The 22,329-nt window shown below is 36.7% G+C and overlaps 2 protein-coding genes across 2 annotated transcripts; one reads left to right on the top strand and one right to left on the bottom strand.

Annotated features, from left to right (window-relative positions):
* The first annotated feature begins 17,810 nt into the window (after positions 1-17,810).
* Positions 17,811-19,023, top strand: LOC136781782 (myb/SANT-like DNA-binding domain-containing protein 3). Its single transcript, XM_066740784.1, has 4 exons — positions 17,811-17,824; positions 17,910-18,320; positions 18,384-18,592; positions 18,670-19,023. Exons 2-4 carry the CDS (start codon positions 18,047-18,049, stop codon positions 19,021-19,023), a joined length of 837 nt encoding a protein of 278 aa, XP_066596881.1. The 5' UTR covers positions 17,811-17,824; positions 17,910-18,046.
* A 465-nt stretch (positions 19,024-19,488) lies between these two features.
* On the bottom strand, positions 19,489-21,261 carry LOC136781773 (putative nuclease HARBI1). Its single transcript, XM_066740772.1, has 4 exons — positions 20,832-21,261; positions 20,469-20,755; positions 19,799-20,342; positions 19,489-19,727 (listed from the first exon to the last, which is right to left on the bottom strand). Exons 1-4 carry the CDS (start codon positions 21,044-21,046, stop codon positions 19,718-19,720), a joined length of 1,056 nt encoding a protein of 351 aa, XP_066596869.1. The 5' UTR covers positions 21,047-21,261; the 3' UTR covers positions 19,489-19,717.
* Between the last annotated feature and the right edge of the window lie 1,068 nt (positions 21,262-22,329).

Genomic DNA, 22,329 nt, shown 5'->3' with positions numbered 1-22,329 from the left:
TGACATATATTAATAAATAACAACGATAAACTTTTGGTAAGAAATTGAGTAATAACAAAGTATGTCCCCTTGTACCGGACACATTGAGGAAAAGTCTTCTAAATTTGAAAAGGCTTAATAAAATTTACATTCACCACAAATATAAACCCTAAAGACTCTGATACATTAGTGCAGACTCAATGGCTCATCCTTTACAATTTGAACATCGAATCCAATATTGATCATTCGTTTTTAGGCAGATTACACAAGCTATTTCATTAATAACATTTTTCTCATGTAATAACTTACTTTTCTTCATATTTTTATGCTTACTAGTAAAATCCGAGAAGATTTAAAAATAGAAACAGCAATGTCAAGACGTACTGATTTAATTTTGCTGTCCAGTACTAGAAGAAACATTCATTGTCCGATCGTAGGGGACATTCATATACAGAATAAAAAGTAGAACACAGATAGTTCCGATGCTTGAAGGAATTTTAAGTTTTACTGTAACAATACTAATAAAATTTACTTCTTAGAGCAGCAAATGTTAATATGATTTGCTGTGTTTATTTAATTATTTGGTGAAATGAATATTATGCCGTACAATCTGACCAGAAGTATCATCGCAATTAATGTCTGCCCTTTCGTTAATTTGATAAAACAATAGCGTTTCGCGACATACATGTGTATTACTCTCCTTTTTTATCCCTACTATGTACGCATTTTTTAGTTTTTACTTATTTATACGGAGATACTGTATGTGTCCGGTACTAGGAGCCGTCCGGCGTTAGGCTACTTCCCCCTAATGCAAATCGCCAAATTTATGCTTTAAACAATTATATCAGATATCCAGAAGCAGCGAAAATACTTTTCTTCAGGGAAATAAAAAAATCAATAAAGAATTGGAAAAGAAGCAACATCCAAAAGCTCCCAAGATATTAAAAGAGTGCGAAAGTATATTGAATAACGAAGCATGGAAAAAAAAAATTAAAATTGAGGATTGGACGAAATTGCTACAAAATGAAAATTCTACAATATGAAGAAAAAGATGAAACATTAGTTTTTATTTTTAATAAAATGTTATGCAAAAAACTAGAGAACAGCACTGTGATTTCCATAGATGCTACATATGAAACTTGCCCGAAATTAGAAGGAGCGTATCAGCTTTTAACTCTAATGGGAAAGTCAAGAGATAAGGTATATAATTATTTTCATTTCTAAATATATATCAAAATTAACACTAAAGTAATCATGAAGGTAAGAAATATACCCTTATGTATAAGTATTAATATTGTATAATATTTTATTGTTTCTTAAAATATTATTAGTTTTATAAATGATCCAGGAATAACCATAAAATATTAAATAATGTTATGCGCTTAAAGGGTTTTAACATAAATAAACGTATATAAAAACTTTCTCAATAGATTTTGTATTTATTTACATATTAATGTCGTTTAATTTTTAATTGTTATACATTTACATACTTCCTATCTCAATGTTGAATTTCAGTTTATTCCCTTTGTTTGGTGTTTGATGTCTACGAAGACCGAAATTTCCTACAAAAACGTCTTTCTAATATTGAAAGAAAAGATATTGACAAATTTAAATCCAACAACATGTATTGTTGATTTTGAGCAGGGCTTACATAATGCTGTGACATCTTCATTTGCAAATTGCAAAATTCAAGGATGTTTCTTCCATTTTGTGTATGTAAGTTAAGATGTGTACTAGGTATATCATATCATAAAAATATTGTACCTAAAATATACATTAAGATGTTGGTATACAGATAGAGATAGCGCACTATAAATAAGTTAAAGAATATTAAAAAAACATATAGGTTTTGTAAAAAAATAATCTGAGGGTTAAACTAACCAATATTGATGTATAAAACATACCTCTATCGTTATTCCGGATGAAAGAGATTTCGTAGATAAGATATTGATCACATAAATTATAGATTGAACAGTGCGAGTTTCTTACGAATTAAAGCTGAGTTTCAACTATTGAAAAATATAGAGCTGTGGTACACTGAAATGCCAAATAATTTTCACAACTCACTGTATATAAAAATTATTTCATTATGATTCACACAACTGATCAATTTCACCTGTTTGAAATCTTTGAAACATTGTCTTGTCGGAGGTATTATTTGATAATTGTGATATAATCAAACTTATCTTATTTCAGAATATAAATAAGCGTATCAAACGAATGGGGATTTTGCAACAAAATGCAAGAAATCCTTTTATAAAAATGAAATTGATGATGGCTATTAAAAGAATTTCAAATTTGCCGTTATTGCATGAAAATAAAATAGGTTTTACTTATAACCAAATCAAAAATCAAATTATAAAAGATATAGACACATTGCAATTGCAACCTTTTTTAAATTACGTCGAGCGCACTTGACTGAAGTCCAGAAAGATGATAAACACCATATCCGTTTATCAGGCAGCTAATAGAACAAATAATAACATTGAACGTTATCATAAAACATTAAAAGAAAAAATGGGACGTCATCCTACTTTTTACGATTATATATGTAAGTGTATTATCAAAAAAATATATTATCTAATAAACCATGATATTACATAAAAATTGTTTTGTATGTCATGCATATAACTAATTAAACATCGTCTGTTTATTGGGTAAATATTGTGACCTCGTACTATTTTAGGATAGTACATGTTCACTAAAAAGAGGTATGTATGTCTTTCGATAAAACCATGAGACATATTATGGTCCCAATATCAAGGCCATAATATCATATCATATACACCTGTCCTGCCCATCATCTGAAATACCGTATAACGTTCGGTGATGGATAGGTCATAAAAGTAGAGTAACGATCGCGGCCCATAAGTCGTATGCTAAATGGGTCTAACGAACTACAGCTTTCCGCAACTCCCGAACATTCAAGTTGAATTTTCGGAAGAAGTCGGACCTTGGATCTGATTGGTGGTACCAATAGCTTAATCGGCTCCGCCAATTAGATTTAGCGTTACGAAAGGTTGGGGATAAGGGACCAACAGCTCGTTGCTGGTGTCTCCCGATTTTTGCAGCACTCGTACTATAGTCCTGGAAGAGTTCAGACACTATTTTTCCTGAAGAGGATCAAACGTATTTTCGGCAACTCGTAGTGAGAAGTGTGAAAGAGAGTCGACTCTTCTCTACTCTACCCTGCTCGACGCTGCTCCGCTCTGCCTGCTCGACGCTACCCTGCTCTGCTCTGCTCTGCTCTGCTTCGACCGGCTCGGCTCTGCTCTGCTCTACTTCGACCTGCTCGGCTCTACTCCGACCTGCCCTGCTCGTCTCTGCTCTGCTCTGCTCTGCTCTGCTCTGCTCGACGCCGCTCTGCCCTGCTCGTCTCTGCTCTGCTCTGCTCTGCTCGACGCCGCTCTGCCCTGCTCGTCTCTGCTCTGCCCTGCTCGGCCCCGATCTGCTCTGCTCTGCTCTGCTCTGCTCTGCTCCGATCTGCTCTGCTCTGCTCTGCTGTTTTCTCCAGCTTCGACGAAAAAAAAGGTTAGCGGGAGTCCCAGCTCCTAGGAATCCTTATCTTACGAGTAAAAGTCGGAAAACGTGCGTTAATAGCCGTGGAATCGCCTAAAAATCACGAATTACGAGTTAAATCTGCTCCCAAAGTGCGTGAATTGGGAATTAAAGACATTAAATTAAGAATCGGAATAATAGTCTAATGTTGAGAAAACTTTGAGACTCGCCATTAATTCGAGGACCAAGTCTTTTGTGGGCTTTCGGATATGAAGTATAAATAGTTTTATGTGTAACTTATCTTAAATGCTTTTATCGATTACCGTGTATATAATGCCGTCCTAAAGTCTTGTAGTTTCCGGAAATTTAGTTATACGCTTATAGTACAGTTGATGGGTCGAATTCGGTTGTAAAGAGTGATCGGGATATTCGTTCAGTTTCGGATTTCGGTTACGTTTAGTATAGTTTTGTCGCGTTTAACCAGAGGTGCATCCCAAGGTCGAATTCTCCCCGAAAGGAGCTACCTTGTTCGATCACCTTGTGGTATTACAGTTCGTTTTCTCGTCCGAAGGAACCCCGGAGGTGAATTCTCCCCGAAAGGAGCTACTCCGTTCGGTTCTCTTCGCGAGAGTTCCGTTTCGTTTTCGTTAAAAGGTCGCAGGAGAAACACCTGCCTCGAGTAGGCCTTTATTTATTTAGTAGTTAGTTAATTAGTAGAGAAATTCGTTGGAGTAATCCCGAGCGCTCTGAAAGAACCGTCTTCCAGACCATCCGTAATTATAGTTTTGTAGAATATGAAGAACCATCTATGCGTTATGAGATCCGACATATACAGCGATGTCTTTACGGAAATATAGAGAATTTGTTATCGAATATTTTGTGTAGTGATTTGACCCGAACTGCCAAATACGTCCATATCTTACGTTTCAGGAATTCACCCACTCTCCGCTTCCGTAATCCTACTCTTAAATTCACTGAGCTAGTTGGCATTTTAGTTTGACGAGTACAGTATTTTGCGACTACTACCGTACAGTGGTTCTTTCGGGAACCTGGCGCCCAACTTCCGTTTTAGAGTTTGATTAGGTACAGTTTACGACGATCGAAGGGTCAGCCAAAATTTTTGTAGTGTAGCAAATTTTGGCGCCCAACGTGGGGCCCACCGAAGTTAGAATTTGATGAAATAGGCTTTCACAAATTCGACTTCAAATTATCGGGAGTAAAGTCTTATTTGCCGCGTATAATAACACCCGCATAGGGCAAATATAAGCTAGAATTTGATGAAATAGGCTTTCACAAATTCGACTTCAAATTATCGGGAGTAAAGTCTTATTTGCCGCGTATAATAACACCCGCATAGGGCAAATATAAGCTAGAATTTGGTGAAATAGTCTTTCGCAAATTCGACTTACAATTATTTTAATTCGAGTCATATTATGTTTCATATCCGTTTCCTTTTCGAACTCCTATTGTCTCCAATCCAAATCCTTTGTTTGGCAATTCGGAGTTATACAGTAATTAGGCTTTCGAATCTCACGATTAATATTCAAATAGTCGAATTTAATCGAAGTTAACGTCTTCTCATATAAGATTGTCGTAACGAGCATTAATGATTTATGCTCATATTATTTCATATGTTAATAGCCTTTCCGTATCTGTTATAAGATACGAGTAATTCTAGTCGAATATTCCGGTCTTATTTCGAGCCGAAATAATCATCTTTAATTTCTAATACGGAAGATTTCGGCATACGAAATCTACGTGTAGAAAAACTATTGAGGGGGAAACTAGGGGGACACCGCGAGTGCCCAGCCGCGCGGAACTAAGCCGATTAACTCACGCTCCGCTGACTTTCCATTGTCTCGGCATAGGATTTAGAATATTCGACTATTATAAATATATATATATATTCGCAAAGCGAATTTAATTTTATTTCGATATCTTTACGAATTACTTTAGCATTTTTCCCTTTGTTTTCGCGACTTTCAGGGGAGCTTGGATAACGGACACTTACGGAATATTGCGCCTACTAATTAATAAACTAATTATTGATTATTAATTATTGATTATTAAATTATTTAATCGCGAATTACAATTAGTAATTTCATATTCAAGTTTATTTTGTTTTGTTTTGGGAAGGTTTGACTTCCGTACATTAGTCAGAGCTGCATTTCCGTAATCCTCCGAATATAAATAAAATCGCGAACATTGTCGCTCCGATTCCCAATTAGGATTTTCTTTATTTTTGTGTACCTTGTCTTTTCTTTTCAGGAATTACTAATGGTTTAAACTGCATTTTTCCCATTTATATGTATATTCCTTTTCGGTAACGCGTAATCGGGTATCCTTTTGTTGCCTTTCCTTCGGTTTTCTTCGGGAATTAGACATTTTATATTAATTCCTTTTCGGTTTTCGCGTTAAGTTTAGTGATGGCTACCGCGACTTACGGTAATTTAGATTGGATCGAAGAGTTGACAGAGGATGAGGCTCGGAAGATCCTCAATCAGTATCGGTTAGACGACAAGGGCATATTACCCACCCTTCGTCAGAGGCTTCGAAAACATTTTTCGCGTGAAAAGAGTTCGGCGTTACCGCGTACTCCTCCGGGTACCCAGTCACACCAGACCACGCGTGCGGTCATGGATATTTCGCAGCTTTTGGAAAAAGCTGCTAATACCGTACAACCATTAGAGGCGATTGAAGATATGCCGAATCCAGTTCGGGTTACGCGACCAGCTACTCCTACGCCCATTCCGCAGGAGATTTATACTTCCATTCGTACCGGGACGCGTAGGAAAGAATATCATGCCCCTGTCGAGTCTAGGGATGTTAGAGATCGGTCACTCTCACCTCCGCGAGGGTCGTCCACTCCCACTCGTGCAGATTTCGACGAGTTTAAACGGGACGTGCACGATATGATCGGTCAACTGCGAGATGTGGTTTTGCAGATGCGTACTACATCCGCAGTCCCGACTGCTCCTGCTCCAAGGGAAGAATACTTCCCCGAAGAGGAAGAGCCGAGGGAAATATACCGTCGCCCTAATAGAGGTCACTTTCAGACACCGCGTTTTCCTCGATCTCTCGCGAATAGGGACTATGCCGCGCAATTCAGCCAACTACATTCTACCTTGAAAAGAATGAACGTTTCGTTTAGCGGCAAATCAGGCGAGGACGTAGAAGCTTTCTTAGCGCGCATCGCGGAAACTCGCATTATTTTCGATCTTCCAGATGCGGAACTATTAAAGTACCTTCCTTTGCTTTTATCGGACATGGCTCTCCACTGGTTTCGTAGTCACCAGCGAGATTGGGAGAATTGGGCACATTTCGAGCGTGCCTTTCGTTCGCGTTTCGGGGCCCGCTCACTTCAGGTCTCCCTGCGGGTAGAAATAGCCCAACGGACGCAAGCGGAAGATGAACCCGTAGACCATTACCTTACGTGTATTCGGGTATTATTCGAACGAGTCTCACCTCCCATGTCGGAAGAAGAGTGGATTATTTGGGCGCATACGAACATGCTTCCACGCATTCAAGCGCTGATAGACATCAATAACATCGTCTCTTTTGATGCATTAGAATCTCGCGCTATCCAGATCGAGAGTAGCTTAGCTCGCCAAAGCCGGTATCGGGCACCTCCCTTACCAGAGCATTCGCTTTTCCCCGACTTAGCTTTCGGCCGACCTGCTCGACGTACGCGTGCTACCTTGGCTGCTGAAGAGCAACCGGTATTAGTCGCCCAGGAGAAATCTAAGAAAACAAAAGCCCCGAAGGACATACCGTCACCGGCACCTTCCATCTCGTCGAGTTCGGGAACTACTACTAATCCGTTCGTGTCGGAACCCATCGAACCACAGTCGTCCTTCGCTATAGACTTCGCGTGTTGGAATTGTCAGGAGCGTGGACATAGATATTCGGAATGTCCAAAGCCGCGTTCTCGTTACTTCTGCCATAAATGTGGCCGTGATGGAGTTACAGTACGCAATTGCCCTAAGTGTACGGGAAACGTACCCGGGACACGATAAATACCGGATCGTGTCCGAAAATAGATATACCGAACGTGCAGTTTCCAGCTGTGAAATTAAATTCATGTCGCCTTTCGCGAGAATTCTCGTCCGGTATCGAGAAGATATACTCGTTGACTACCGCCCTTTTGTACATAAAAATTAGAGTCCAGGGCCATTCTTTCTCGGCTTTAGTAGATAGTGGCGCATCGCGTACTTTTATTGGGAAATCCGGTCTTTTAAAAATTTCGTCGGCCGATGTTCGTGCTTCTACGGTACCTCCAGTTACGATAGTCACTGCCGATGGACATCGCGAAAATCTATCGCAATGTTACCCACTACAGTTTCACATAGAAGGTCGTAACCAAGTCATTCCGACCCTATTCTTTCCGTCTCTAGCCGTACCCCTTATTTTTGGGATCGATGCTCTACACCAATTCGGGATTGTTATTAATTATCAGGAACGTACCTGGAGTTATCGCGACGAACCGAATAGACAGTATAGCTTCGTGGATGCGCGAGACAACGTGCCCTATTGCAACGCACTTCGAGTCCTTAATGATTGCGAATCGGATCGTTTAAAAACGTTTTTAGATAAACAGATTCCGATATTAAAACAGGCACCGGGACTAACGAGTCTGACCGAACATCGTATCATCGTAGAAACTCCGACAGCGATCAAACAACGGTATTACCCCGTTTCTCCGGTTATTCAGCAGGCTATAAACCAGGAAGTAGATCGACTGTTACAGGACGATATTATCGAGCCTTCGAATAGCGATTGGTCTTCGCCTATAGTTATGGTACGAAAATCGAATGGTTCATATAGGTTTTGTCTAGATTTTCGTAAAGTCAATGAGGTATCGCGGAAAGATGCTTATCCCTTACCGTTCATGAACGCTATTTTGGATAAATTACGATCAGCTAATTATATTTCCGCCCTCGATCTTAGTCAGGCATATTTTCAAGTGCCAATGGAAGAGTCCAGTAAACCAATCACCGCCTTTACGGTACCAGGTCGAGGTCTTTTCCAATTTAAACGAATGCCTTTCGGACTCACAGGCGCACCAGCGACCTTCCAACGATTATTAGATAAAATCATTACACCGGACATGGAACCCCATGCTTTCGCTTATTTAGATGACATTATTATCGTCACGAAGACCTTTTCGGAACATCTCGAATGGTTAGATAAAATTTTTAAGCGAATTACTACCGCCGGACTTCTGATTAATCCAGATAAAAGCGAATTTTGTAAGACTAGTGTTACCTATCTCGGTTTTATTGTCGATCATCGTGGTCTTAGTACCGACCCTGAGAAAATTCGGCCGATTGTAGACTATCCTGCGCCGCGTAATATTAAAGAACTTCGTCGTTTCCTCGGTATGGCTTCATGGTATCGCCGATTCATTCCTGATTTCGCTACTACTGTCGCACCGTTGAATCAATTGCTTAAAAAGAATCAGTCTTGGCTTTGGACACATTTACAGTCCCAAGCATTCGATTTATTAAAACGGAAGTTAACGTCGACTCCCACATTAGCATGTCCAGATTTCGAGCGAACTTTTTGCTTACAGACCGACGCCAGTAACGTAGGATTAGGAGCCGTTCTCACTCAAAGCCAAGAGCATGGTGAATGTGTTATAGCATACGCGAGTCGTACCCTGACTCCCGCGGAAACTAAATATACGACAACGGAATTAGAATGCCTTGCTGTTCTCTGGTCCATCCGGAAATTTCGCGGTTATTTAGAGGGATACAAATTCACGGTAATGACAGATCACAATAGCTTACGTTGGCTTAATAACTTAAAAGACCCTTCAGGTCGATTAGGAAGATGGGCATTAGAAATGATGCAGTACGATTTCGATATCGTCTATCGTAAAGGTTCACAAAATCTTGTACCCGATGCGCTTTCACGAATACCTAGTTCGGAGAAACCTGAATTTTGTACTCTTGCGATCTCCATGAGCTACCCCACGACGGGATGGACCGAATCCACCGACTCCTGGTATACAGATCGTCGTAATACCCTCAAGGCGGCACCGTTTAAGTTTCCTGACTGGAAGATTGAGAATGATCTTCTATATTATAAACGCACCGCTAGTCGTTACCATGAGGAACTGGAAGATCTCGAACCTTGGAAACTGGTCGTACCCAGTGAGTTTCGCGAGGGAATCATGCACGAATTCCATGATACTCCCATGTCCGGACACTTGGGCGTCGATAAAACGTACCATCGAATTAGCCGATGTTTTTACTGGGTTGGAATGTATCGAACCATATTAGAATTCGTCCGGAAATGCGACATTTGTCAACGTACGAAGGTATCCCAGCAACCCCCTATTGGACTGATGGGTCGTAGATTCGTCGAGCAACCTTGGGACCTAGTTGCCGTCGACGTCATGGGACCGTTACCGAAAAGTTTACACCAAAACGGTTATATCGTTGTTTTTCAAGACTTGTTTTCGAAATGGATTGAATGTCGGGCAGTACGTACGGTAAATGGTGCGAAAATTAAAGAACTCCTTCTTGATCTGGTGATCACCCGTTGGGGAACCCCTCGAGTACTCATCTCGGACAATGGAACGGAGTTCGTAAACAAACTACTCGAACAAGTTTGCCGGGAATATAAAATCCATCATTCGACCACTCCCGTGTATCACCCGCAAGCCAACCCCGTAGAGCGCATTAACCGAATTATTAAAACTATGATCACTGCGTACGTCGGAAACAACCAACGTGAATGGGACGTACACTTATCAGAATTCAATTTCGCTTATAATACCGCTCATCACTCCGTCCTCGAGTGTAGTCCTGCTTTCTTAAACTTCGGTCGGGAGCTCAAACCAACTCCGCGCGAACTCGAAAAATTCGCCATTCCGCCCTCAGCGGCTGACTCTGCCGCTATCCATCCGTGGAAGGAACGAATGAAACGGATGAGAGATCTTCACGAATGGGTCGCGACTAAATTAGAATCCGCTTATCAACAACAGGCCGAAAAATACAACTTACGTCGAAGAGAAAGACCGTTGAAAATTAACGACTTAGTCCTCTTTCGGCACCGACCTCTTTCGTCCTCCGCTAATTTCTTCTCCGCCAAACTCGCTCACCGTTACCAGGGACCGTATCGCGTAATTCATTTCCGTTCTCCTACAGTTATCGAAATCGAACATGTAGAAGCTAAAACGCGTATCAAAACGCACGTCAACGATGTAAAATTATACGTCCAGTAATGTCGTCCGCAGTTCCCGTTGTGCTCGTCTCTTCCCATCCTCTGTAGATCGGGACTCACCGCTATTATTTTTTTTTTAGCCACTGTAGGATGTCTCGTCCCGACTTTCGGCTTCCCCGCCGCGATGTGGTCGCCGAGACCAAGGGAGAGGTTCTCTCTTATATTAAGGAGATGCTGGACGTCTGGCCAGAGCTGGAGGCGGAGGTCCTCTCCTTCATTTATCGTGACCCCCCGCCCCCCGTGCAACGGGGATGCTTCAATTGTGGCTCTCCTAGCCACAATTACTCCCGCTGCCCTCGGCCTAGGACAAAGGCCTTCTGTTTCCGGTGTGGACGGCGGGGATACTCCACGCGGACCTGCCCGCGATGCAGTCCTCAATACCAGCGCCTAGCCCCATTAGAGGTCGACCTTTCGGGTGAACCAGGGCCTTTCCAGCGCCGATAAGGCCTCCCCTCTCTCTACCTATACGCCCCTGTATATATTATGCCCTGAGGGCCTTCGATAAATATATCTGTGTTTTATATATCTTTGGCATTCCATTTTATTTTTGACGCTGACAGCCACAACGACCTCTCGGAACTTCGCCAACCTCGGACTTATGCATCGGGAACTAATATCATTTTCTTCCCTATCGTAGCTATCGTTTACAGGTTTACCAGAGTCACGGGGATCCTAATTTGAGGGTACGGTGATTTCGAGACATTAATTCTTCTATTGGAGCTTCTTTCTTTCCTTTTTCGCGACTATTCGAGATTCGATAGCGTAATTGCGTGAAATAGTATTCGCGACCAGTATATTGTGTTGGTTACGTGCAGATTCTCGTATAGTTCTTTGTATATACTTTCTCTTCTTTAGGTTACATCTTCTTACGATTCTGAGTTTCGTTGAACTCCGTAGCGTATTATTCTAGTTTGCTTTTGTACAGATTTCGATTCGTATCGTGTATATCGCTACAGTTAGTACAGATTAAGATTACGTTTTGTATGAAGTATATTCTTTATCGTGTACACCTTTTCGATTCAGTACAGTACCGTGTGAATAATTTCGTTTAGTATAGACTCTTATAGTGCGTATCACGCTCCTTTGTACAGATATTTTGCAGTACCGTGTATACCGCCTGCGTTTACCTAGTATTAAGCTACCGTTATATTATCGTGTAATTAGCCCATGCCGAATATAGCGTTTCTTTTCTTGTCTTTGCGAACTTCCGACTTACGACTATTGAAGATTCACGCAGCCCTCTTGTCAAAGAGCTATAGCTCCAGTCTAACGCCTACGTGAAGTCAAGTAATCCGCGCGTATTGGCGTTTAGTGAGGTTTGAGGTGTGTTCGACCTCGATTCGGTCTCTTTTTCGTGGGAAGGTAGAGTTGTGACCTCGTACTATTTTAGGATAGTACATGTTCACTAAAAAGAGGTATGTATGTCTTTCGATAAAACCATGAGACATATTATGGTCCCAATATCAAGGCCATAATATCATATCATATACACCTGTCCTGCCCATCATCTGAAATACCGTATAACGTTCGGTGATGGATAGGTCATAAAAGTAGAGTAACGATCGCGGCCCATAAGTCGTATGCTAAATGGGTCTAACGAACTACAGCTTTCCGCAACTCCCGAACATTCAAGTTGAATTTTCGGAAGAAGTCGGACCTTGGATCTGATTGGTGGTACCAATAGCTTAATCGGCTCCGCCAATTAGATTTAGCGTTACGAAAGGTTGGGGATAAGGGACCAACAGCTCGTTGCTGGTGTCTCCCGATTTTTGCAGCACTCGTACTATAGTCCTGGAAGAGTTCAGACACTATTTTTCCTGAAGAGGATCAAACGTATTTTCGGCAACTCGTAGTGAGAAGTGTGAAAGAGAGTCGACTCTTCTCTACTCTACCCTGCTCGACGCTGCTCCGCTCTGCCTGCTCGACGCTACCCTGCTCTGCTCTGCTCTGCTCTGCTTCGACCGGCTCGGCTCTGCTCTGCTTCGACCGGCTCGGCTCTGCTCTGCTCTACTTCGACCTGCTCGGCTCTACTCCGACCTGCCCTGCTCGTCTCTGCTCTGCTCTGCTCTGCTCGACGCCGCTCTGCCCTGCTCGTCTCTGCTCTGCTCTGCTCTGCTCGACGCCGCTCTGCCCGGCTCGTCTCCGCTCTGCCCTGCTCGTCTCTGCTCTGCTCTGCTCTGCTCGACGCCGCTCTGCCCTGCTCGTCTCTGCTCTGCCCTGCTCGGCCCCGATCTGCTCTGCTCTGCTCTGCTCTGCTCTGCTCTGCTCCGATCTGCTCTGCTCTGCTCTGCTGTTTTCTCCAGCTTCGACGAAAAAAAAAGGTTAGCGGGAGTCCCAGCTCCTAGGAATCCTTATCTTACGAGTAAAAGTCGGAAAACGTGCGTTAATAGCCGTGGAATCGCCTAAAAATCACGAATTACGAGTTAAATCTGCTCCCAAAGTGCGTGAATTGGGAATTAAAGACATTAAATTAAGAATCGGAATAATAGTCTAATGTTGAGAAAACTTTGAGACTCGCCATTAATTCGAGGACCAAGTCTTTTGTGGGCTTTCGGATATGAAGTATAAATAGTTTTATGTGTAACTTATCTTAAATGCTTTTATCGATTACCGTGTATATAATGCCGTCCTAAAGTCTTGTAGTTTCCGGAAATTTAGTTATACGCTTATAGTACAGTTGATGGGTCGAATTCGGTTGTAAAGAGTGATCGGGATATTCGTTCAGTTTCGGATTTCGGTTACGTTTAGTATAGTTTTGTCGCGTTTAACCAGAGGTGCATCCCAAGGTCGAATTCTCCCCGAAAGGAGCTACCTTGTTCGATCACCTTGTGGTATTACAGTTCGTTTTCTCGTCCGAAGGAACCCCGGAGGTGAATTCTCCCCGAAAGGAGCTACTCCGTTCGGTTCTCTTCGCGAGAGTTCCGTTTCGTTTTCGTTAAAAGGTCGCAGGAGAAACACCTGCCTCGAGTAGGCCTTTATTTATTTAGTAGTTAGTTAATTAGTAGAGAAATTCGTTGGAGTAATCCCGAGCGCTCTGAAAGAACCGTCTTCCAGACCATCCGTAATTATAGTTTTGTAGAATATGAAGAACCATCTATGCGTTATGAGATCCGACATATACAGCGATGTCTTTACGGAAATATAGAGAATTTGTTATCGAATATTTTGTGTAGTGATTTGACCCGAACTGCCAAATACGTCCATATCTTACGTTTCAGGAATCCACCCACTCTCCGCTTCCGTAATCCTACTCTTAAATTCACTGAGCTAGTTGGCATTTTAGTTTGACGAATACAGTATTTTGCGACTACTACCGTACAGTGGTTCTTTCGGGAACCTGGCGCCCAACTTCCGTTTTAGAGTTTGATTAGGTACAGTTTACGACGATCGAAGGGTCAGCCAAAATTTTTGTAGTGTAGCAATATATATTTTCTTCCGTGAAAAAACATAACGTTTACATAATTATTTTTGTAATTATCGATTTTCAGTAAAACTTAGAGAAATAATGAAAAATAGCTTCATTGAATTTGATCAATCATTGCCATCAGTACCAAACACTTCGGCTAACGATAAAAGGTATCAATTGTGGTTGCGTAAATATACTACTGAGGAAAAGAACTTAGACATTAATTTTATAAATCTAACCTTATTCAAAAATGAAAATTTTTTAAAGAAACTGAAGAAATTATATAATGAAATAAGTAAGTTCAATTAAAATAATACATCAAGTTCATTCAATTAACGTTTGATTACAATAATAAAATTTAAAATTTATTAAATTATAATTAGGTGTAGAAGAAATAAAGAATAAATTAATGTTAAATAGAAATTACAGAATAGTAAAAGCAGAAACAGGAGGAATAGTTACAATGTCTCATATTGAAAAATCTAATGCACTGTAGTTTATAATAAATAAGAGAATACAGATAAGAATTTTAACACTATATATCAGAAAAATAATAACACTAAATTTTGTATTTTAACATGTAAAATCATCTCAACACTTTACCAACATAATCATACAAAATATTTAATATAAAAAATATAGTCATTGATTATTTTAATGTATACTAATCAGATCCATAAAATAGTATATAATCTAAATTATAAAAGGTACATTATTTATTTCTATATATGAATAGTTGTGAAGCCACCAAATAAAAGAAGTATTTAGAAATATATGACACAAGATAATTTATATTTCAAATGTAGCAAATAAATGTTTTCATAAGTATTAAAATAAGAATCACTATGTTCATTTACTTTTCTTCTGCTCCTTTTTCTTGATTATAAATTTCTGCTACATTGTTAGCATAATGCTTTGAATGAGTTAAAGGATGAACCATATATGTAACAATATATATAGTTGAACATTTTTCTCCAATGACTATTCCAGCTGTTGTATATTGATGGAATGAATATTAATTTTCTTTTGTACAGAAGTATCTTGTTTCCTATTTGAAGATTACAATGTGTTAATTAATTTATTACATCATCTGCATATGGTGTCTAAATTATGTATAAGTTCTTCTAGCCTGAAACATAAGTTATTCAGTATTCTATAACCTTTCATTTGTCAATTATAATTTAAAATGTATACGTATAGTAAAAATTACTCAGCTTAGAAAACCTTAATTACACATATATTTATACACCCATGAGTATAATTCATAAACCTGGGTAAAACTTTATACGAGAAGTGACATTTTGACAATTGTTCTGTTCTCTATGCATATTGTCTAAATTATAAATTGATTTCACTTCAAGAGTAATGAAGATCCAAATCTGGTTTTGAATAATAGTCAATTTTAAAATTGAAGACTTATGAGAAGAGTACATAATAGCATTCGTTTGAAAACTTCAGGGTGTTAATTTATTTCTTGTCTGAAACAAAGGCGAATTAGTCTTTCTGTTTTGATTTATTAAAGGAAACCACACTAAATATGTTAAAGAATATAGAACTATTGCAAATTGCTGAATTTTATACATTTTTTGTTATGGGTACCTGAACATAAAGCTCTCCAGACCAGAAGTTTAAAAAGTAGACATTTGTGTCATTTGACTTTTTTCCAAACATAAATTGTTAGAATATCTATATGCAGGGTAAACTAAACACACAGAAAACCATAGCATAAAAGAAAATAACATATTCATACTAACAAATTGAATATTGTTTTCGGCAACTTAATCTTGTATGTAATTATGTAGACAAATATCATCATTAATATATTTCTTGAATTATTTTGTAAATAACGATACCAAATGTCCTCTTATTCTATATTGAAAAACTACGAATACAAAAGCTTCCTATTTGTTGATAGTTGGTCTTTGGAACTTTATCTTCAGAGATTGAAAATATGAAACATATTTTAAACTCAGCAGTTTAGCGAAAGATAGATCTGAAATGTTTAGTGCACAGCCGTTTAGAATTTAAACTTAATTAATAAAAAGAAAATCTTAATTTATACCTGACATGTATATTTTATTATGTTTCTTCCTGCATGATTCGTATAATCATGTGATTTGTCATACTATTATCCTTTATTTGGTAAACTTTTCAAATATTCTGCATATTCAGTTTGTTTTAACTTCTTAATTGGGTATAATCAAAGTTTTATATGAAAACAACCATATTTCCAATAACAATTTAACAGATTGCAGATATCATCCACTATCCAGTTTTTATCTGTAAAATCTTCTAGTATACGTGCATCAACATCTTTCCTTTATTTATTTCAGCCTATAAAGAACAATAGAAACGCCAAAGTAACACTTTCTTGTAATTAATACAAATATTTGAATTAATTTACTAAAAATATACTTATCTGATATTTCTGTAACTATTAACAATGAAAACAATTATACTGTGTTTTATCGCACAGTTCCATAATTAACCTAATATTTTTAATTTCAATATTTCTTCCACTTTTCTTTTATGATTTTTCAATACAATTTGATTAACTTGAACTAGATTTTATGCGCTTTTACTAGTTTATTACACACTCTTGAATCTGAATGTACACTCCGGGAAATATATTCTGTCCAACTTATAACCAAATGTTTTAAAAGGCCGTACTTCAATAGCGGTAAACACTTTTCCACATCACGCTGGTTACCTGGTCTAGTGCCGAGTCCCGAGCAATAAACCGAGAACAATCGAAGAACCCTATAATATACCTGATACTCTAATCACTAATCCAAAATTACAATTTTTATATTTTTAATCAAACAGGTTTGAAATTATTATGAATACATTGCTTGTATTTTTAACATGAAAATGAATCCAAAAATGACGTTATTCGAACTATTATTTCTATATTAGTTATATCTTACATCTCCCATTTTATTAAAACCTGTTAAAAATCAAATTTATTTTATTCCAATATGTCTATAAATAATCCAAATAAGCATCAATTAACCCGTAGCAGAATCATACTAAAAAAATTGAAATGTTTAATTTTATGAGATGATTAACCTTTTTCTTTTTAAAGATAGTATTTTAAAATATTTACATTTATTTGTCAATTATATCTTAAACTAAAATTTATATTTGTTAATTTTTTAATAATATGTTTATGTCCTTTCCAATATTTTGGAGATTTATTTTAACTTAACGCATAACGAAGATATATAGTAATATTGAATTTTTATTAGAATTTATAGATAATAAAGTAGCAGCTTCAAAGTATAACTAAAAGAAATAATTGTTCGATTAATGTCGTATTTGGACTCATTTTCATGTTAAAAAGACAAGCAATGTATTCGTAATAATTTCAAATATGTTTGATTAAAAATATAAAAATTGTAATTTTGGATTAGTGATTAGAGTATCAGGTATATTAGGGTTCTTCGATTGTTCCCAGTTTATTGCTCGGGACCCTCAGGACTCGGTGCTAGACCAGGTAACCAGCGGGATGTGGAAAAGTGTTGACCGCTATTGAAGTACGACCTTTTAAAACATTTGGTTATAAGTTGGACAGAATATATTTCCCGGAGTGTACCAGTGTTTTGACAGGTCGCCATATTCACAAAGTTATGTAGAGAGACACACGCATTGTACTAAAATTTTGGAACAAATGGGCCCCTACCATTCCAGCTATTAGGCCCGGTCTTACAGGTCTCAATTAAGTTAATTTCGACATTAAGTAGGGATACCAACCTGAAAAATAATACCTAACTATACTAATATTTTTTTTTTGAAGTTTTAAGCCTGGAAATGGAAGTTTTGTGCCCAGCTTCAGTTCAGGTGTTAGTGTGAACGAAATTTGAACAGGGAAGGATCAAATATATTTCACAATATAGAAATGCAATTAACACAATAAAATAAAGAAGAAGTATCATGGATAAAAAACCACGAAATCACAATTTTTCCGAAGAGGAAAAAATTAGGTTGGTTGAACTTGTCTCCGAATTTTCGAAAGTAGTGGAGAATAAACTAACGGATGCCGTTGGGTGGGATGCAAAAACCCAAGCATGGGCTGAAATTGCTAATAAATTTAATTGCATAAGCAAATCAAATGTGGAACCCGAAAAACTAAAAAATTGCTGGAATAACTTAAAACAACAAACAAGGAAGTATTATTCTAAATTAAAAACAGAAATATATAAAACAGGTAATCTTGGAAAGTTCTAAATGATTTTTGTTCACAACGAAAATTATAAATATATTTTTGTAGGAGGTGGATCAAATAAAACCAAACCGAATATTTTATATGATAAAGTTTATCAAATTATTCAACCTACTGTAGATGGATTATATAATTCCAATGATAGTGATCGCAGCATATACATGGGTGAAACTGCAACGTTTGTTTCTAATGTTATTGAATCAGATGAAGAAATAGAAGATGATCTAAATCTGCAACAAGATGAACATGTCTTTCAGGTAGGGTTATTATAAATTTTATTAATATTATTATTATATTGCACTTCATATATGTAATTTTTTTGGTTATTTCTCAGTATTTAAAAGATACTAACCAAATTAATACATGGAAGAAGTGGAACCCAAGGACATTGAAAGCTCCCCTAAGTGATCCTCTTTCCACAAATATTAAAAAGCAAAAAGCAGCAATGCCTGAAAAAAAATCAACACATGAGAACTTAGACAATATTTTAATTAAAAGTAAAATTGAGCTGACTAATTTGATGACTCAAGAATTAAAAGAAAAAAGCCGTTTAGAAAAAGCAATTTTAAGACAAAAGTTGACAGAAAATACCTTAAAAATAAAATTGCTAGAATCTACAATAAGAGGTAATAAAGAAAATAACAACAACGTTGTTGAAAATATTGATATTTCTGATATATCAGAATAACAAGTTAGTTTTATAGGAAACTTGTGATATTTAAATTAAATGAAACTCCTTGTTATAATTTGCGTTACTATATGAGAGAGACATTTATCAGTTTCTAAGTCCTTAAGTTTTTTCAATTCTCTAAATGTTATGTTTTATTTACTGAAGTACAAAGGTTATAAAATTTTAAGTTTATGTTAATATTAAAATACAGTACAAGGATTCTTAACCTAGCTCACTTTAAATTTTATTCTAAATAAAATTTATTATAATAATATTTTAGACAATTGCGTTGATACAAATTTTCATTTAACTTTTGTACAAATGATCGAAATATCAGGTTTGTTTGAAAAAGAATATTCATAAATCATAGGTACCAAGAATTATTTTATTTGGTATGTTAAAGTAGTTTTTCAATGAACCATAGTTGACATTTAATGATTTAAAATTAAAAGAGCAGAAAGTATTAAATATATATTTATTCAATAAAAAGTGGTTATCCATTACAAATATAAATTTTATCTTACAAAACACACTATGTAGACCAATAACACTTTACCTCTCTTTCCAAATAAAGTTTTTATTATAGAAAAAATAAAATATTCTTCTTTCACACAAATTTACAGCTATACAAAATATATATACTTGTTTAATTTGTTATTTCCCACATATATACTATTTCTCATTCTTGTTGAAGTTTAAATAAATTTGCTTGTTAGAGGCAACTGCAAGATAAATTTAAGTTATATTTTATTATTAACATGCATATTAATATAATATGAAAAGTTAGACTTACGCTTCGAAATAATTTTCTATTAAAAATTTCCTTTCATCCTGATGGAAATCTTCGTTATAATTTACCAATAAATTATTGTATGCAGCAATATCTACATTATCTTCAATATCCATTCTTATAATATTATACAAAACAGCACAGGCCATAATAATGTCCATAGTCTTATTAGCAGTTTTGAAGCGAGTTCCTTTACTCAAAGCAGGAAACATTCTTGTCCAAATACCAAATGCTCTTTCCACCATGGTTCTTGTTCGAATTTGTGCCTCGTTATATAAAATTTCGGCAGGTGTATTTGGATTTGTTAATGGGGTCATTAAATATGGCATATTTGGATAGCCAGAATCTCCCAAAAGCAGACCATTGCCAAATTCGCCAGACTCGAATCGGGCTTTAATGACAGAATTATTAAAAATCGTAGCATCATGAGAAGATCCTGGCCATCGTGCTACAATATCCATAAATTGTAATTTTGAATTTACAATTGCTTGCACATTAAGTGAAAAGAATCCTTTTCTATTACGAAATAATTCTGCATTTTCCCCTCCTGTATAATATAAAATTCTTACATTATTTTATTGAAATTATTTCATTTCAAAAAATTATAATAAGAATATACATATATAGAGCTAATACATTATTTTCTTGCTACAACTCCTAATGTTATATTTACCATAGGATTGTATTCTGATGTGAATGCAATCAATTGCTCCTAGTACCCTTATAAAACCAGCCTGTTTGAAATTTCTTGCTTGAGTTTGTATGATATCATCTTGCTGCATTGGGAATTTGATAAACTCTTTACTTAGTTTAGCTATAGCATTTGAGACTCTATGTACTATTTTGGTAGCAGAATTTTTGCTAACCCCAGAAAAATCACCGATAATTATCAAAAACGATCCTGTTGCATAAAATCTTAATGCTATTAGTAATTGTGTAGTTGGTGAAATTGCATCATTCCTTTAAAAAAATATGAGTATAATAAATTAAATTATTGTTTCACTTTAACCAATTATTAATTATCACAATAACATACCATTGTCTTCTACAAATTAATGAACAGCCAATTGTATTCAATAGCAATTCAAAATGCTCCTTGCGAAGTCTAAATCTACTTTGAAAGTCAATATCATCGTAAATAGCATACCAATTCATTCGTAGACGTATTTTTTTTGATCTTCTTCTAATAATTAACTGTTCATCAACATCTTCCTGATCATTTATACAACAAAATGCCATCTCAAAATCCATTATTACATACAAAATATTAGATAAGTATAACTTTTACCAGAAAACCGTATGATTCGTATTTCAAAACATCTTCCTCTACCCGCTCAATTATACATATACGTACACAAAACTTCACATTACACATTTCCAGGCTTAAAACTTCAAAAAAAAAATATTAGTATAGTTAGGTATTATTTTTCAGGTTGGTATCCCTACTTAATGTCGAAATTAACTTAATTGAGACCTGTAAGACCGGGCCTTAGCAACGAAAATGAAATTGGCTGTTAGTCAGCCGCACTATCGAGAATTTGAAGGAAGGGGGTACACATACAGCTATGCCTGTAGTGGGATTCTGTAGGTACGATTTCACTTGTCGCTCGTCGCTAGCGATAAATGGTCACGTAGGACAAACTATACACTTTCTCCTTATACATATATTCTGTCTCTAGCGACACTGAAATAAAGTTGGATTTATCCAACTTTTCAGGGACATCGCTAGTATCGCCCGTATCGCCTGTATCGCTGCTTGTATGTATTCAACGGAACGGAACAGGCGGATCGTATGAATTTTAAATTTGAAAAATGGATGGAAATTCAAATTGAAAATACATTTGTCACATTTATAGCAAGCCGATACATATGAAGCTAAAAAATAATATAATGAATAATTATTGTAATTAATATATAAAAAACGTTGAATATAATTAACCCAAAAAACAGGCTTTGCTTGTAAAATAATACGGCATATATACAGAGTGAAGCTGTTATACCGCCCTAGAATATAGATGCAGAAAGACGAGTATCTCTTTAATTATAAAAGATATTCAATTTGTGCATAGGACCTTCTCGAATCCTCTTGTTATTTGCTTTCGCAAAGGTCATATAAAAAAATTGAATATCTCTTATAGTTAAAAAGATATGCATCTTTTTCTACTAATGTTTTGGGGCGGTTTAAGTACCTCACCCTGTATAGATTTCTTACTAAAAACAGAATCTTAAATTGTAACATTTTTATTACAAAATAAATTCAATTAAGTTTTATTATGAGTAACATGTAACAACAATGAATTTTACTAATAAAATTATTAAACTAAGGATAATTATAACTTTACTAATGTAAATTATTATTTTCTGATATACAGGGTGATTCTCTAACGGCGGGACATAGGAGATTCGTGTTAGTTGACTATAGCGCTCAGGATGATGGTATCTGAGAGCGCTGATTGGTGAATATCATGTAGTGCCAACATGAAATGGTCCGTTACCAATAGATGAATAAGAAAAATGAGACCCATTCGCCATTT

The sequence above is a fragment of the Prorops nasuta genome, unplaced genomic scaffold, assembly GCF_024137725.1.
Source record: "Prorops nasuta isolate Cenicafe-Biocafe unplaced genomic scaffold, Cenicafe_Pnas_1.2 PNAS00024, whole genome shotgun sequence".
Classification (NCBI taxonomy): Eukaryota; Metazoa; Arthropoda; class Insecta; order Hymenoptera; family Bethylidae; genus Prorops; species Prorops nasuta.
Note: the sequence above shows the minus strand (reverse complement) of the source record. Positions and strands in the feature narration are given on the sequence as shown.

Coding starts and splice junctions, on each gene's coding strand:
- LOC136781773 (XM_066740772.1), bottom strand. CDS start 21,046: ATGGATTTTGAGATGGCATTTTGTTGTATAAATGATCAGGAAGATGTT. Junction 20,756..20,831: donor TTAATTTGTAGAAGACAATG/GTATGTTATTGT, acceptor ATTTTTTTAAAG/GAATGATGCAATTTCACCAA. Junction 20,343..20,468: donor CATCAGAATACAATCCTATG/GTAAATATAACA, acceptor TATATTATACAG/GAGGGGAAAATGCAGAATTA.
- LOC136781782 (XM_066740784.1), top strand. CDS start 18,047: ATGGATAAAAAACCACGAAATCACAATTTTTCCGAAGAGGAAAAAATT. Junction 18,321..18,383: donor AACAGAAATATATAAAACAG/GTAATCTTGGAA, acceptor ATATTTTTGTAG/GAGGTGGATCAAATAAAACC. Junction 18,593..18,669: donor AAGATGAACATGTCTTTCAG/GTAGGGTTATTA, acceptor GTTATTTCTCAG/TATTTAAAAGATACTAACCA.